Source organism: Anser anser (genome assembly GCF_964211835.1).
Source record: "Anser anser genome assembly, chromosome: 2".
NCBI lineage: Eukaryota > Metazoa > Chordata > Aves > Anseriformes > Anatidae > Anser > Anser anser.
Genome location: NC_139721.1, coordinates 8,236,809 through 8,253,901, shown reverse-complemented (window position 1 = coordinate 8,253,901; position 17,093 = coordinate 8,236,809). Strand labels below are relative to the sequence as shown.

Below are 17,093 nucleotides of genomic sequence, written 5' to 3'. Positions count from 1 at the left end.
TCATCAAATACTATGAGCTAGAGCTGCCAGAATATGCCATTCTTGGAGACAAAATATCCTTTCACTGTGAGACTCTGCCTGGAAATGCTGCTGTTTATTCAGACAACTTGTAGACTCCATCTGTTTTTTACTTAACCACAAGGATTTAGCAATGCAGTCTTACTGCTCATCTTTCATTGAAAGTCTTGAGGTGGCTTTGATATAATGATATGACACTACATTAAATGGCAGTTATGGTTTTTTGGATGAATCTGCACATGCCATGTGTTCCAAAGGGGCCATTAAAGCAGTAGTAGCAGCTTCTCTTTCTCTCTATTGTCTTGAAGTCCTCCTGCTATAAAACCAGATGTATGGAAGGTTTCCTGTTATCAGATAAAATAATTAGCTGCCAAATAGCATTTTTGGCTGTGCTCATGATATAAGAGGAGATGGATCTACAAAATAGGAATCTTTTTTTTATTCTGCATTAAATACATTGTATAACAAAAAGGGATTTATTTATTTATTTATCTGTGCCAGACCCAGACTTTATTTGGCTAAACGCAGAACTGAACTGGTGAAGATATCTTGTTGGTTGTTTGGGTTTATGGGCATATTCCACGCTTGGTTTTGACAAGGTATGCAGTCATACATTCCCAGAAACACTGGTCGTCAGTGCCCTCTGGAGGTCTCTAGTCCAACAAGCAAGGATGGAGAATTCAGACACTCAGAATGACCCGGAGTTGCACTTATCTCCTTATGAAGTTGCCCTCCTGGTATTCAGACTAAACCTCCCTAACTGTGGTTTGTGGCTGCTGCCCATTTATATGTCCTCTGTTACCACTGAGAAGAATTTGTCTCAGACATTTTTATCTCAACTTCAAGTAGCTGTGGGCCGATACCATTTAGTCTCTTTTCCAGACTACAGAAGCCCACCTCCCTCAGCATCTTCCTCCTGGCTTCATCGTCAAACTTTCTGAGGCTGCATTCAATTTCACTGTTCATGTCACTGACAAAGATGTAAAATAGTGCTGGTCCCAATCCTGACCCCTGAGGAACACCACTCGTTACTGATCTCCACTTGGACATTGAGCTGTAGACTGCAACACTTTGAATGCAATCATCCAGCCAATTCCTTACCAACTGAGTGGTCCACCTGTCAAATCCAAGCGTCTCCAATTTAGGGACAAGTATACCAAGGGGGACAGTGTCAAAAGCTTTGCAGAAGTTTCTAGCCCTTAGTATGTATTTAAAGGAGAAAAACACTTTGAAAGTTGAAAAGAACAAAAGATCAACTTGGAAAGCCAAATCTAAGGGGAGACAGCAGTGGAAGCTTGACCTGAGAGGAAAATTTCTATTTAAAGAAAGTAGGGATGCATAGCTTCATCAGTTCATCAGCAGCTCAAGGAAAGTGCATATATTAGGTCAAGAAAAATGTTACAGATTTAAGAATTTAAATAACGATGAAATTTTGAAATGAAAAGTTGTTTTAAGTCAAGATGTTCTCCATTGGAAATATTGGTAGAAAACTGCTGATATTTAAAAATGCAGACTTCTATTTTGAATAGAATAATCATGAAAACCAATATGATTTGGAAAAATGCCACCAAATCTTTTGCACTATGCTTGAAATAGGGGAGGGGAAGGAGAGTCTTTGTTTTACTTTGCTTTTTGTCCATCTTGGGACAGAGTGTAAGAGTTAGAGGACAGAATGCATCTTCCCTTTGATTTCAAGGTCATGACTGAAAAGTACGAGATAAGCAAATGCAGAACATGGGTAACTGCAAAGTAAAACGCCAAAGAAGTATGATCTTATTTGGGAGCTGGACCTACGATACTGCTTTTGTCACCCAACCCATGACTCATATGTCAACATCTTGTTCTGTACAGTTTTAGGGTTATTTGTAACCTTATGACCTTGGATGATCCAAATGCAATCTCTCTCTCTCTCTCTCCCTCTCTCTCTCTTTTTTTTTTTTTTTTTGCCTGCACTCTACTTTCCAAAAATTTAAGTCTGTCTATTCATCCCTTCTGGAGACTCTACTCTGTTGCTTCTCCAGATGTTCTCTGATGGTTTTCTAACTCTAGTTCAATCTGTTTTTACCAGATGAGCTCATTAGCTGCACAGATGGAACATGTGCAGCACAAGACTTTGAAATGTTCTCAGAACACAGAAAATATGTTGTTTAATATCCTAATTAGTGGAGTATGTAGTGGCAGTGTCAATTTCTTAAGGATGTCCAAATATTTTTAGGTCACTGTACTCTTAGAAAGTCTTACTCTAACTAGAAGAACACTTATGAAACATCATCAGGTCACTTTTTAACAGGGAAGTTCTTTTGTTCTAAACACTCCATGAAAAAAAAAAAAAAAAGTGAAGAAAATGAAAGACCACACTGAGTTTGCCAGTATAAGCAATATTTTGGCAAAACAGTGAATATATGTAATCTTTACTCTGCAATTGTCTAAACTAAGTTAAAAAAGGCTATTCCAAACATCTGCCTACATTCTTCCCACAAATATATTTTATGAAATAATGTTATGGGAAGTTGATTTTTCATCACTCTCAGATTCTAGAAATATTAACAGTTGACTCACTGTGGATTTTTTATTTTCTTAAGATATTGAATGGTATGCTTCATGCAGAATGTTCCTTTCTTCTCCACCTACAGTGCACAGGAAGGATAAATCTGAGTGGCACTTGACATCTATAAAACTATTTTGTACACTTTCTGGATTCAGAGTCTTATTTTACAATATGTTATGGAGATTTCATGTCTGAGATCAATTTTAATAATGTATCTAGAAATTCATTTCTGCTCTATGGAAGCTGAGACCCCAGTAATCATATTTTCCACTTACCATTACATGTCCTGCAGAATCTGACTTATATCTCTGTCCTAATGCTAGCTCACTTGTCACTAGTATTATCTTGTAATAGAGTTTCTGAGAATTCACGGGGACTCTGAGATTTGCAGCAAGAGCGTAAAAGTGAGGAAGGCCTGATAGTACTGTGATTACTACTGATCTTGCTGTTAGAACTGACTCTTTGTCAACCCATCTGTCTTGTGTGTGATAATAATGCAAATATTCAGCAATATTAATTCCAAAGTTCGAAGTGGGCAAGACCAAAAAACAAACTTCCACCTTGATGGCCTGGTTTAAGCCCACTGATGTAAGCTTTTCATTACTAATGCCCATCAGAGACTCAGGACTTGACCTTATATTGAACAATGCTCCTGCTATCACACCCCAGCAATGTATAGTGAGATACAAACTCTATTGAGCTACGCCTAAATTCCTGTTGTTCTACGTTATTTCCTTGCTCCCAGCATCTATCTTGCAGTCCCTTGGAACTCATTAGCCTTCAAAATATTCCTTCCTTGGCATGCCTGCTTCTGTCTTACATGTACAGTCACAAATTCCAGATATATCCTGTTCTTTCCCCTTCTCATTTATATCTCAGGGCATTTAGAGGACTGTAGACAGATGTAATGTCATTTGTGTGGAAATCGTGTAATATTTAGAAATCAGTACTTTTTCATGACAAGATAACCAGTTGTTTCCATAAACTGGTGCCTTTGCTGTAGCAATGGGATCTAAGTACCAGAAAAAACTTTTACAGTGTAAACACCACAAACAGTTTGTCCTTTTAGATTATTTTTCTTATGTTAGCCCAGAATGCCAATTCTGTCCTGGGCTGAATCAAAAAAGATGTGACCAGCAGGTCGAGGGAGGTGATTGTCCTCTTCTACTCTTCCCTCCTGAGTACAACCCTGGAGCACTGCACCTGGGTTTGGGGCCTCCAGCACAAGGAAGATGTGGATCTGTTAGAGCTGGTCCAGAGGAGGGCTACAAAGATGGTCAGAGGGCTGGAACAACTCTCCTATGAAGAAAGGCTGAGAGAGCTGGGCGTGTTCAGCCTGGAGAAGAGAAGGCTCTGGGGAGACCTCGTTAACATTTTAATGGATAAGGGAGACCTTGCAACATTTTAATACTTGAAGGGGTCTTATAAAAAGGGTGGAGAGGGACTCTTTACTCAGGTAGACAATGATAGGACAAGAGACGATGGTCTTAAACTAAAAGAGGATAGATTTAAATTAGATATTAGGAAGAAACTTTTCACTGTAAGGGCAGTGAGGCACTGGAACAGGTTGCCCAGAGAAGCTGTGGATGCCCCATCCCTGGAGGTGTTCAAGACTAGGCTGGATGGGGCCTTGGCCAACCTGATCTAGTGGGTGGCATCCCTGTCTATAGCAGGGGGGTTCGAGTTAGATGATCTTTAAGGTCCCTTTCAACCTGAGCCTTTCTATGATTCTATGTTACCTATTGTACAGAGAAATAAAAGCTATCCCTTTTCTTTGTCCCTCTGTGCCTTCACTTTTCTTTACCTTAACTGGACTTAGGAGTATTTTTTTCAACAGGAAAGTGTCTTGTAATTTTGGGGAAAATTAATTTGGACAGAAAAAATATTACAAAATTTTGCTCTTCATATGTTTGAGAGCAGCAAGATTCTCAAGGCTTTCAGATTGGACCCTCAACAGTGCTCTTACCTTTCTGTCAAGGTTAATGCAAACTTGCCTCTTCTCTTGAGTGGTTGCACAGTGGGCATTCACATTTTCTGTGGATGGGGTGAAAATGCTTTGGTTTGCAGTGTCTGAAGGCCTGAGTTTCACAGCTTTGTTTTAGAGAGGCTGATAAAGTACTTCCCTGTCTCTGGGGTTGTGCCCCCCATTCAGATATCCACACAACACTTCTCCCTTTTTGACCGTAGACTGGAAAGATAAATCTAGACCTTAGATGTGGTTAAAGCAGGTGAAAAGACAGGATTATACACTGAGTTGTTAAACTCTTTTTTTCTACTGGGATTACACTAAGCAATCTATGTGCTTGCCCAGAGATGACACGGAGACATGGAAAGTTATGTGGCTTCATTCAATACATTGTTTATATTTCATTTTTTCTTTCATTTTAACTTCATTATTAAGCTCCAATCCCTGAGTTCCCTTGGGAACAGCACTGCATCAGGTTGGTATTAAGTTCTTTGCAACTCTGTCAATGTAAGTGGGAACTTCCTGGGCTGCTTTTTAAAATTATTTTTGTTTTTGAGAACAATTGGAGTTACATGGTATTGGAGTTTGCTCTACAGGTGTAGATCTACTTGGGCTGGCTAAATAGTTCAGCCAATAAATGTAACCAGGAGAAAGCAGATGCATCGCCTGGCAGAGGAAGAGCACAAATTTACAACCGTTTTCCTGGAAGTGCATCCCTAGGTGTCCACTTAAATTTTATTTATTTATTTGTAATTAGCCACCGTGTCCAGATTTAGGACAGTCAATCTGCAAAAATTAGAGGCATTTCTAAAGAGTGATTAGCTGCTGCTAGCAGGCCTTGCTGAACGATCTCCCACTGTTAAGGCTGTTTGGGTCAGTCTGCAAATCAGCTGATTTGAACACATAATCTCCTTTTTGTAGTAAGGAGGATATTTAATAAAGGTTTTCTCACCAACTGTTATTTATAAATGTGTCAGAGATGGAGGACAGGAAATAATCCAGATTGCATTTATCCCTCCATCAACAATATCTGGCATGCACCCAGAAAGGCAGCATCAGAAACGTAGCTTAAAAATACTCATTTAAAGTGTTTACTGTCAGAAATTAAAAGGAGTCCACTCAACAGTATGTGTCCTGAAAACCACAGCTCATACTTTTGCAGCTAAGGATTGGCTCAAGAGTCCTTTTAGAGCAAATTACTGTCAAGGAGAACACAGCATAGTTTGAGCAGAGCTCTGCAGGCCATCTTCTCATAACCCTTTCTCCTGCAATTCCAGTAGCCAGGCGAAATGGATTTAGAAGTCACCATCCTTTTGAGTTTTTTTTTCCATCGGTAAAGCAGAGGAGAAGAACATGCATATCTTTTGCCTCCTCAACTTGATGAGAAAAATACCTGGGGGGAAGGGGGGGGGGGGGGGAAGAAAAAAAAAAAAAAAAGGTTTTAAGAGTAAGATCTTACAGTACTGAAACAGTGAAATGAATACACAGAAATGTATTTTTAAACACCTTAATGAACTGGAAGGGAAGGAATATATTGCAATGCATGTAGGGCTTTAATGCTTAAAAACAGAGCTTGAGATTTCCTCATGCATTATGTAAGAGTGGTGCTTTATCTCTGGCTGGCTTGCAATTTGGAGTGTGTACACTAAGTTCAACACTGTAACTTGGTCTTCCCAGTTTTCAAAACTAAAAGAAACTTACAATTATTGTATTTTCCAACAAATTAAAAATATACCTTACTAGTAGGCAGAACTTGCTCTAAAAATGCTGCTATTCATTTAATATCCCAAAGACTTATGTAATAAAACTCATGGCTACTAAAAATACCGATTTTGTGGCTATGTCAGGCAGTCAGTCATTTTTTATTTTCTCCTTCTGTCCTCTTGAATGTGAACACAGAAATTTGCAGGGAATTGTTGCTACCGAAATATTATCTGTAGATGTACAAAGAAAGTAATTTGGGAACTTGTCCAGCACAAATCAGGAGCATAAATACACCATAAATCTGCAGACTCCAAGCTTGAAGAGTAATTGTAGAAAACGTGTTAATTACCAATATCTGGAAAAAAAAATCACAGTAGACACTTTTTTTACTTTCTCTGACATTTTAAAATTTACTTGTCAAATCCCCAGCACTGTGTTTTGTTGGTGTTGGCCTTTATTATCATGTTGAACTTTCTCTTCATTCTCATGTTGATTTTCATAGAAAACCATTGTCCTCTTATGCATTATAATGACACTGAAGATGTGATTCACAAAACCTTAACTTATATGTGACTTTTGTTGTTGTTGTTGCTGTTGTTTTTTTTGTTGTTGTTTGTTTGTTTTCCTTCCTAAGGATGGCTGTTGCTGAGAACCATTACAGTGTATTAATAGAAAAGTAATAGTATTCCAAAATGTTTTGAGATACTGTAGTAGTGGTGTTGGATGGCTTTTCCAAAGGGGTTTAAATATCCCAGTGGTGACAGCAGAACACAGAAGAGAAAAGGCCAAGAATTTTATAAATTTGCACAATTGCCTCTTCTATAGCAAAGCTCTGAGGGACTTCGGAGGGCAGAGGAAGAGGGTCTTGAAGCTGTGCATGTTGTACACTTGTTCTGGTACCTGGTGGACACCATTTTCCAAAGAAGATCTGGTGGTGATGGAGCCTAGGACAGGATGTTGTTTCCATCTCTCCATGGTTTCTCTATTTGTAAAATAAGGGAGTCACCCTATTTTGACACCTATTCACACTGATGCTCATGTAACCTACACTAAGTTTCCCTCCTATGGCTTACTCAGCTAACACCACTGGATATCTAAGTATATCCAACAGCCACAACAGCTACAAGTCGCTATAAGGACCCTTGAAAAGCTTCCTTGGTCACCTGAGGCTTTAGCCATAGTGGAAGGACTGTTAAATAATTTACTTTTAATTCCTGTTTATCATGAGCCACCAAATGGCTCCCAGATACCCAGACCTTTGCAAGAATGCAGTCTCAGTCCTCACAAACTATCTATAATCACTGGACTGTCAGGACTTACTGGTTCCTCTTTGCTACATGTGTTGATTCACAGACATTTTCATATCTTCACAGGATGGGAACTGTTTCTTGCTCATATTAACAATAGAAACAAGGGACTGTGAAGGGATTTACTTATGGGGTTGGGTCATGGCAATGGGCTATTTAAATACTTGTGTGACTTTTGTCTGTATATCTGGATTTGATTATTGAGCACTTTTTTACTCATCAACAAAGTAAATAGGTTTATTGCACTTGAAGAGGCCTCTCTTCTCAAGTGACAGATTATTGCACCTACTCAAATTTTTGTGAGTGGAATGAAAAATGTTACTATTAAAGAGCCAAAGCTTTTCATTGATCTAAATGTTCGTCTTTTAACAACTTTGGCAACATCAAGGAGCTTTAAAGTGGAAGTAAATTATATTGGTATGTTTTAGTTTAAACATGAGTTTAAATGTGGTTTAAGCTAACTTTAAGGCCAGTTCTGGAGGCCTTAATGGAATTGGGAATGATGCCCAGAGCAAACACATTGCCTATTTGGCAGCAATTAGCAATGTGTTAACAATTTAGTGTTCTAAATAAAAGATAACTAATTACTGAGACGCTTAAATACATCTTCAAATGCAGCAGTAGCAGGTTTAGAATTTTTATTTATTTATTTATTTATTTTTAGTAAAACCTGAGACAGCTAGCAAAGAAGCTGTAGAAGACAGTCAAAGAACTGTGCAGAGGTATCCTGACGGACAGAGAGACGGATGGATGGATGGATGGATGGCTTATGGGCTGTGGGATGGTTATTCTTGAAGATGCTTTTCCCAACAGAAACTTTGGTTGGTGTATTTTCTCCATGGACAGCTACCAAAAAAAAACACTTTTTTTTTTTTTTTCATTCATCTGGAACTGTAAATAAGACAAAACACTGGGGAACTAGGGAATATATAGTACAGTATGCGTTAGCCAGGAATAGAAGACAATACCTTAGCAGTTTCTAGACTCTGACTTTCCTTGTCTGCACTTTGTCGCGTTATACACTCATTCTTTGCAGCCCTCAAATCTTAGAACTGGAAAGAGTTTCTGGACCACATGGGTCCAGGCAGAGTGCTCTGCTTGATGCCCATGTGCAGTTCAGGTTTTCTCTGCAGTAATCCTGGTAGAAAAGACATATATTTGCTTTGTTACTGATTTGACTTGCACCCTCCCTGCATCATGAGCATGGCTGGTGCTGTTAAATATCATGCAGAAAGCAGAGTGCATAAGGTAATTAACTTTTGCCCTCTGTATGTTTTCCTATGAGCTAAGATACCCCAGAACTCTCTCTCTCTTTTTTTTTCTTTTTTTTTTTTTTTTTCTCAGTAATAGTGACCTAAATCTGTGTCCTGGAGTGGCATTTCATTACATGAAATCCCTTTTATACCTCAATTTACTATAGAACTTCTCATATTTTGCATTAATATTATAGTTTTTGGTTTTGTTTTTCTAATTTGATGAGGAAATGTAGATCAGAAAATGGAATTTTGGCAGTATCCTTCCCATAAAACTTTTTCTTCTATGCTCACAATGATGGTAAAAATTTTTGCACTTCCAACAGGTGAAACTCTAAAGTTATAAAGCTTCATTTGCACTCATCTAACTTATATGGCCCACAGTGACTCCATGTACAACAAAAGAATGTGCCAAAAGGTGCAGGTGGTAAATCACTGTAGAAATATCTCAGTTGCTTAGCTGTGTGGACCAAGGCAAAATCATGTGAATTACAGTGTTAGACTTTGTAGAGCTATCACAGACAAAGGAAAGACCTAAGAGCCTCACGACGACCTTAGTATGTGGTTGTTTAGGTGCTACAAAGGATGGATAAGGAAGTTCATCACAGTACTTAGAGGAAATGCATGTCTTTTTTTTTTTTTTTTTTTTTTAATTGTTATAGACATTGTATAGCTTCATTGCTTAGCACTGGGAATCTGTCAGGGAGCTGAACTGCATGCATGTTTTATTACAGGTGTGGAGATGAACAAAACATTTTTCAGATAGAGGTGGGTGTCCTTGTGCATCAAAATGTTCACAGCCAGTTAGCCAGATTTTGATTTCAGAGGTTTGCTCACCTTTCTGTAACCTTGTCCCTATTCAAGTCGAAGGGCTGGGTTATTGTAAGAAGTCAGTTGTGGTATTAGTGATATTGCAAGAAGAGACAAAATGATGAAGCCATCCTAACAAGGTCCGTGATGGGGATTGGTTTCAGGTTTCAGATCAGGTTGCCCAGAGAGGTTGTGGAGTCTCCTTCTCTGGAGATACTCAAAAGTAGCCTGGATGCCATCCTGTGCAATGTGCTCTAGGCAATCCTACTCGGCAAGGGGGTTGGACTAGGTGATCTTCAGAGGTCCCTGCCAACCTCAGCCATTCTGTGATTCTGTGATCATCCGCATAGCACAGAGGGTCCTGACTGGGTGCACGTGGAGATGGTGGGCTCACAGGCCTTCTCCCTGTCTCCTCATGGATTTATGGGATGCCTTGTTTTGGATACAAGACACGCACAAATGTGGATAAGCCTGAGGAGGAGGAGGCCATAAAAGGGCCTCATCTCATGTGCTTTCACACTGCAACACCATGACCTTTATCTTGCTTGGTGACTCAAAAGGCAACTACTGGTGCCTGAGGAAGCCTTTGAGCTGGAAAGAGGCCCTAGAGCCATCTGCCAATGAACAGGCAACAACAGCTACAGAGTGGCATACCCCTCTGCCAGAGCCAAACAACCAGGGTAAAACAAACTGCACATATCACAATTTCTTCTTCTGTATCAGAGGGGTCTTGACATGTGTGCCTATGTTCCTACGGGGAAAGAGACCTCTGTTCAGAGAGCAGAGGTCTGGAAAAGGCTGAATACCACCAAACTGGGCCTATGTGGTTTGAATGTCAGTCCAAGCTGCAGAGTATTTGCCCCTGGCTGGTATCAGAAGGGTTATACAGAAAAGCAATGGCTTTTTGAATTTTTTTCTTTGGTTTCCTTGTAGTCTCTTTGAATCCGATGGGATTTTTATTAAGGACAGATCACCACAGGGTTCACAGCCCCCTTTTCTCTGGAACAGTTTCCAAGCTGTGTTTCTTTGTTTGTAGGCCATTGCCAAGACATCCACCACCATGACCCCCACCGTCCCTGCCACGACAGAGGCCTACACACGGACTCAGTACTGTAAGTGGCCGTGCGAGTGTCCGAAGTCCCCACCTCAGTGCTCGGTAGGAGTCAGCCTGGTCACAGACGGCTGCGATTGCTGCAAGACGTGTGCCAAGCAGCGTGGAGAAAGTTGCACTGAGGCCGATACCTGTGATTTTCACAGGGGCCTGTACTGTGACTACAGTGGAGACAGACCTAGGTACGAAATAGGAGTATGTGCACGTAAGTGATGTACATATATTTTTGACTTAGATATACCTTGGCAGCTCCCCTTGGTCTGAGCTGAAATTTATCTCATTAAATACCTGACTGCAAATTCGTCAGCTCCTTCATTCTTCTTCTTCCATGTCCTTATAGCTGTCTTCATTCTCAGGGCAGTTGACTGGATGAGAAATGGCATCTGTATTCTTACTCTTTGGGTTAGCTGTTGCCAAGAACAAGGAGCAACCAGCATTGGAAGGTCTTTGGATCTGCAAGTAGATTATTCTATATTTCCTGTAACAGGAGGAGGTGCTGTAGTGGGCTGGGGCTGTAGGAAGGATAGATGTGTAACTGGCTTTAACAACAAGCAGTATGGGCATCTACATGAAAAGCATGCCACTAAGGAGAGTCTTATGGCTTATTCCCAATAGTGGATTCAAAGGAAGAAGAGCACACTTTGTAGGATACAAACAAAACAAAAAAGATAAACTGTATGTTGTCTCAAAGCTACCACAGCCTTCCTAGGCTTCTTTAAAGACCTTCATGCTGCATCATGTTTACTTACTTTTATGTTTGCTTTCTTAGATGGATTTCATAATCTGTAGTCCTCCAGTACATCCCAGACATTTGGTACGCTTGTGGCAACAGCACTGTGATGTAGGAGAGTTGATCCCCAGCCTCCCTAGTGAGGTCTGGAAGGTTTCCCAATCCCATGCATGTTCACATCCTTACTGTCATGACAATGTACCTCCATATATGACATATTTGGTTGTATGGTGAAGGGTCTTGTGGTGTGCACAGCTGAGGGACACGAGAAGCTACGTTAGAAGGTGAAGCTGCTTATCTCTGGCTGCCACAGAAAGTTGTGGTCTTCCCCTTGCTTTCAGCATGTGGGTGGATGCAGATGACAGGATGTGCTGACATGTTCTTTCCCATACCCTGGGCTGTATACAGGCTGCATCATTCCATTCTGAGTACACCAGATATTGCCCTGACCGCAGGGGGACTGAAGGCAAGTGTGGGACTCCTGTACTGGGAGTTGGGAGCTAACTGCTTTGAGGAATTTACTTTGCAGCTGGATGCCAAAAACTCTAGCTCTAGAGAATCCAAGGCATGCAGGACTTCAGGACCAACATAATTTGTGGACAATAAAGAACTTGAAAGACCTAGAAACCAGGGTCAGGAAACGAAATGGGGTGAAACTGTGGGAAATACACAATGTATGTGGACTGGCATGTTGCAGTATGGCCCAGACATGAGACAGGAACCTGCTGGGAGTCACTACAGCTCTCCTTATGTTGTTGGATTATCTCTGCCCGGAAGCAGAGACAGCAGGGTGCAGAGCACACATTCAGGTGGGGAGGTAGCCTTTGTGCACGTGGGGATGGCAATTTTGAAGTGCTCCCCTGTTGCCTAATTTACTGCAGACTCAGTGTGATTCTGCATGAAGGCATTCTACTACGCCTATGTCTACGTTTGGGGATGTTCTCACGGTGAACATCTTGATGTGTGAGGCCTTCAGGAGGCTGAGCTAGCACAATCCTGGAGGGGTATGCTTGTAACAAATAGGAAATCAACAGGAAATCCAGCATTTTCTTGAACTGTCATAATTCATGTGTGCACCTAGAAGCATAACTGAGCCCTCTGCTCTGGCTCCAGAACCGAGTGACAGCTTTTTAATACAAAGGCTGAAGCATTATCAATACTGGAGCTGAGCACAAACTGGAGATCTGGATCTGTGCTTCAAGTTCCAAGAAGCCTATTTTTAATTATTTTGTGCAAATGAAGGGTTTTGTGTTTGATACTTTCATTCAGCTCATTATAAAAATAGTCAGCTTTTGCGGATTTTAATCCAGCAGTTCAATTTGTGCTGGCCTTGAAGCACAACTGCACTGCAGCTCCATTTCCGACCAGACATAAAACTTGAGCAACCCGATCAGTGCGTGCACACTGCCTCCATGTGACCAAACGAGAAACTGAAGCTTGAATTCCATTAGATTCCTGCCACTGATTCCAAAATCCTTGTTCATAACTTTTAAAAAAAAAAAAAAGTTTTTTTGTTTTTGTTTTTTTTTTTTTTTTTTTTTAATACAAATTTTGTCTTATTTCCTGGATCAATATGATTCCTTCTCAGGGGCAATGAAAAGGCTTGATCTTTCATGCTTTTATTTACAAATATTCATCAAATAATAATTTTCATAGCATTACTATGTTTTTCTTCATTTTCTAAGGAAACTGTTTTATGATAAAGTGGTAGGGCTCTTGTTACCTAAATATAGTCTGTGCCAATTGAGGTGCTCCTTTGCTACCTTGGCTGTCCTCCTACTGCTGCTTCTGAAGGGTACAAATGTCACACAGAACTATGCCATATTTGCAACTGCATGTAGTCCTCTCATAAATCCCTAAAAATGTCAAATTTCACTCGATGTCAGTTTAAATTACTTGGATTGCTCCTGTTGCAAACAACTTCTAACAGCGTGCCATGAAATTATCATGTTTATGCATGAAACGTTTTATTTTCTAACTCTTTTTTTTTTTCCATGATGCATTAGAAGATTCATTTTTGCTGTGATTCAGAACCAAAACAGTTTCCTAGATGGCGTGATCACATTTGGCTCAGTGTCATGCTGAACACATCACTGCAGCACTGTCATTTCTCCACGTTGGCTCCATTAGCCCAGGGAGCAGCTTGGTAAAGAAACACTTTAACACTGTTTGTTGACAGCATTATTTTAATGGTGCTCTGTGTGTCTTTCTCTCTCTCTCTTTTTTTTTTTTTTTTTTCATTCCTTTCAGAGATTGTCGGTGTAGGATGCGTCCTCAACGGAGTCAGATATAATAATGGGGATACATTTCAGCCTAACTGCAAATACAACTGCACATGCATTAATGGGGCTGTGGGCTGCATTCCCATGTGCACAAACTCACGCCCTCCCCTTGTCTGGTGCCCAAACCCAAAGCTGATTAAGATGGCGGGGAAGTGCTGCGAGCAGTGGGTTTGCGATGACTCCAAGAAAATCAGGAAGACATCTCCACGCCACATCTCCTCTGCAGGTACGGCAGGAGTTTGGTGGACCTCTCCTTGGCCATCAGGGAGCTGAAGTCAGTGTCTGCAACCAAAGCATCATCTTGCACTGTCAAACTTGGCAAGTGTCTTGTCTTTGTGTGAGCAAAGCACAGACACTCTTATATAGAGTGTAGTGAAGCACAGAAGGTGCAAACACCAGTGGTGCAACAGTATGAGACGCATTAAACATGCTTGTGTGACAAAAGCCCCTCTGAAACACACATCTGCTGACACTTTTAAGATGTGACCAGTCCTTTTTACTTCACCAGTTTTTCATCAGTGTAGTTCCTCTGGAAAGCAAAATTATTTCTTTTTAATTTGGCACTGGGGCTTTCTGTCTGGGTTGTTTTGTGCTAGTCATATGATTTTAAAGCTCCTGTAGCTTAATAATCCCAAACTCAGACACACCTTGCAAACAGTTATTGTAGTAGAAGTTTCACTGACAATTTTAAAATTAGGCTAAATTGTCTTTGTGTTTGTATTGCTTTTTAGCAATTACGTTCAACTGGACTGACGACATTATTAAACTACCTATGTTACGTGTCATATGTTATCTTCTTCCCCCACACCCATATTCACAGTGAGGATCACTTAGCTGTCTGCATAGAGGTGGTACCATTTGCCTCACACATGGTCCCTAAACTTTAGGATGTGCGTGCTTTTCCATATATGATAAATTTATCTTCAAAGCACTGTGATGCAATGTAGTGATGCTAGTCACATTAGCCCCATTCTACAGAATACCTCACAAAAGCAGAGCTGAAGGAGATGTAGGGTGTTTGAACAGGGAACCAGGATTTGTTTCCTTAATGGTATGTTTTGTTTGTTTGATTTTCTCCATCAACGGGCACGTTGTAAAAAACAAATCCATTTTGTGGGTTAAAACCACCAGAGTTTAGTTCTCATTACTATTTCTGGTAGCTTTTGAAAATAAGTCCAAATCCAAAACATCTATTACTGAATTTGTCTTTTTCTCTTCATGAACTATAGCCTCAAATGAGCACAATACATCTTCTCTTGCCTAACTTTTTCTCTTAAAAGTAGAAGTGAAGATAGTTTTTACAGTATTTAATATAACTATAAATATAGTATTTAATATTGATGATTAACGTTATAACAAGCAAGCTCAGCCCAGCAGTTTCTACCAGAGCTGTGCCTGTGGGCTGTGCTGTGAGTACAGACCAATGGGGACTTTTGACAAGGCTGTGAAGGAACCTGACCTGGGGTTGATGGCTGCTTTCATAACAGAGCCCACCCTTTTCTCAAGTGATTCCCGAGCTCCCTGTGAGCTATTCAAGCTGCTCTTCCTTCCAATGAAAGGCAGTGGCTGCTTCCCAAACCCCTCAGCCGTCCATCAAAGACTGTTGACCACTTTCTGCTAGAGGGAATCAATTGAACGGGCTCTTAAATAACCCTTCATGGTGAGATTAGATCTCATCTCTTTCTGCATCAACTGGTGCAGGCTTCTGTAATGAAGTGTTTGCGTTGTGGTTGCACTTGGGGGCCCCAGACAAGGACCCCCTTATGTGAGGCTATAAAGAGAAAAAAATAAATGAACCCCAGCCCCGAGCACTTGAGGGTCTGACACAAGTAGGTCAGCGGCAAAGGGGGTGGGATGGGGAGGTAACAAAGCAAGCGGAGGTTCGCAGGGATGCTGAGCAACTACGCTGTGATTTAATTATTTGGGTTAGTGGCCTGAATGTGTAATGAGCTGGGGCGAGGGTGTTTAATAAGGAAAGTTGCCCAGCTGAATAATGTGCGGTTGATCTGGTCTCTGCAGCGTACGAGGGGGAGGATGAAGCCTGGCAGAAGAACTGCATTGTTCACACCTCGCCCTGGAGTCCCTGCTCAAAGACCTGCGGGCTGGGCATCTCCACCCGGATTTCCAACGACAATGACCAGTGCCGGCTCATGAAGGAAAGTCGCCTGTGCAACATGCGGCCCTGCGAGGTGGACATAACCAAGCACATTAAGGTGGGGGCTGTTTCTCTGTGCATCCCCTGAGCTTTGCCTGGACACAGGGTCAGACATGTTTGGCAGCATTCTGGCCTCTGAGAGCTGCACTTATGAACTCGGAGGCCATTAGCAAACGCATGTGGACTCACTGTGATGCAGAGAGGTCAAAATGTCTCCTCCCTGTGCTTCCACACACCGGTATGAAAATCTTCCCCTGAGAGCTTTAATTCCAGCCAAAAATGCTCCGTACAAGGAAAGGCAAGCCAAGCCTGCCTACTGTGCTTGCTGCTTGTGCAGACAGACCTGTGACTCAGCTAGCAGAAAAGCAACGGTGCACTGCTGGTCATAGTTATAAACTGTATTATGCGAGTATCCTACCTGCAGCTTCTTGGTTCGTAGGTCTAAGAGTGTCAGTCTGTCACACCTCTAGATCAGGTCTGTAAAATGCTTTCTAGCAGCTTCACAACATTTAAATATCAGGAAGGTGGTTTGCATGTCCCACCTACCTGTGTCAGCATGAAGCAATGAAAATTAATCTGACTCTTTTTGTGTTCTCTGATTTAGCCTGGGAAGAAATGCCTGGCTGTCTACAGGGCCAGCGAACCAATGAACTACACCATCTCAGGATGTGTGAGCAAAAGTCCTTATAGACCCAAATATTGTGGCGTCTGCACAGACAACAGGTGCTGCACACCCTACAAGTCCAAGACTATTGAAGTGAGGTTTGAGTGCCCAGATGGAACTGAGATTTCCTGGAAAATCATGTGGATCAATGCTTGTTTTTGCAACCTGAACTGCAAGAACCCCAATGACATCTTTGCCGACTTGGCTCATTATCACGATTACTCTGAAATTGCTAATTAAATTGGCTGAATGCTGGAATTGACCCATTGCTCTGATTTTACAGAGGTTTTAAAATAAAAGGAGAATCTTTCATCCAGTGCCAATGTACAATTTCATTTATTTATTTATTTATTTGTTTTTCCTGAGTTAGGATGTTAAATCTCCTTGTTTTGACACACTGTTCTTGGAGAGGCCTTGAACAAACAGGGTTTTCAGCACTAACAGACCTCCATCTATTAATGGCAGCCAGAAATTCCTCTATGCACAGACTCCAGGACTTAAATGACAGTCCTGTTGGCACTAGCATTTATTAGGTCAGCAGTTTA

The 17,093-nt window shown here is 41.1% G+C and overlaps 1 protein-coding gene across 3 annotated transcripts in view; it reads left to right on the top strand.

The window, feature by feature from the left end:
• The window catches only part of CCN4 (cellular communication network factor 4), a 36,485-nt gene extending 19,620 nt beyond the window's left edge, over positions 1 to 16,865 (top strand). For all 3 annotated transcript variants that reach the window (XM_083827074.1, XM_083827073.1, XM_083827075.1), the window contains exons 2-5: positions 10,643 to 10,922; positions 13,698 to 13,955; positions 15,749 to 15,942; positions 16,489 to 16,865. In XM_083827074.1, the coding sequence (XP_083683200.1) occupies positions 10,643 to 10,922; positions 13,698 to 13,955; positions 15,749 to 15,942; positions 16,489 to 16,788 (1,032 nt within the window). In that variant the 3' untranslated portion in view covers positions 16,789 to 16,865. The remainder of the gene's footprint in view (positions 1 to 10,642; positions 10,923 to 13,697; positions 13,956 to 15,748; positions 15,943 to 16,488) is intronic.
• The last annotated feature ends 228 nt before the right edge of the window (positions 16,866 to 17,093 follow it).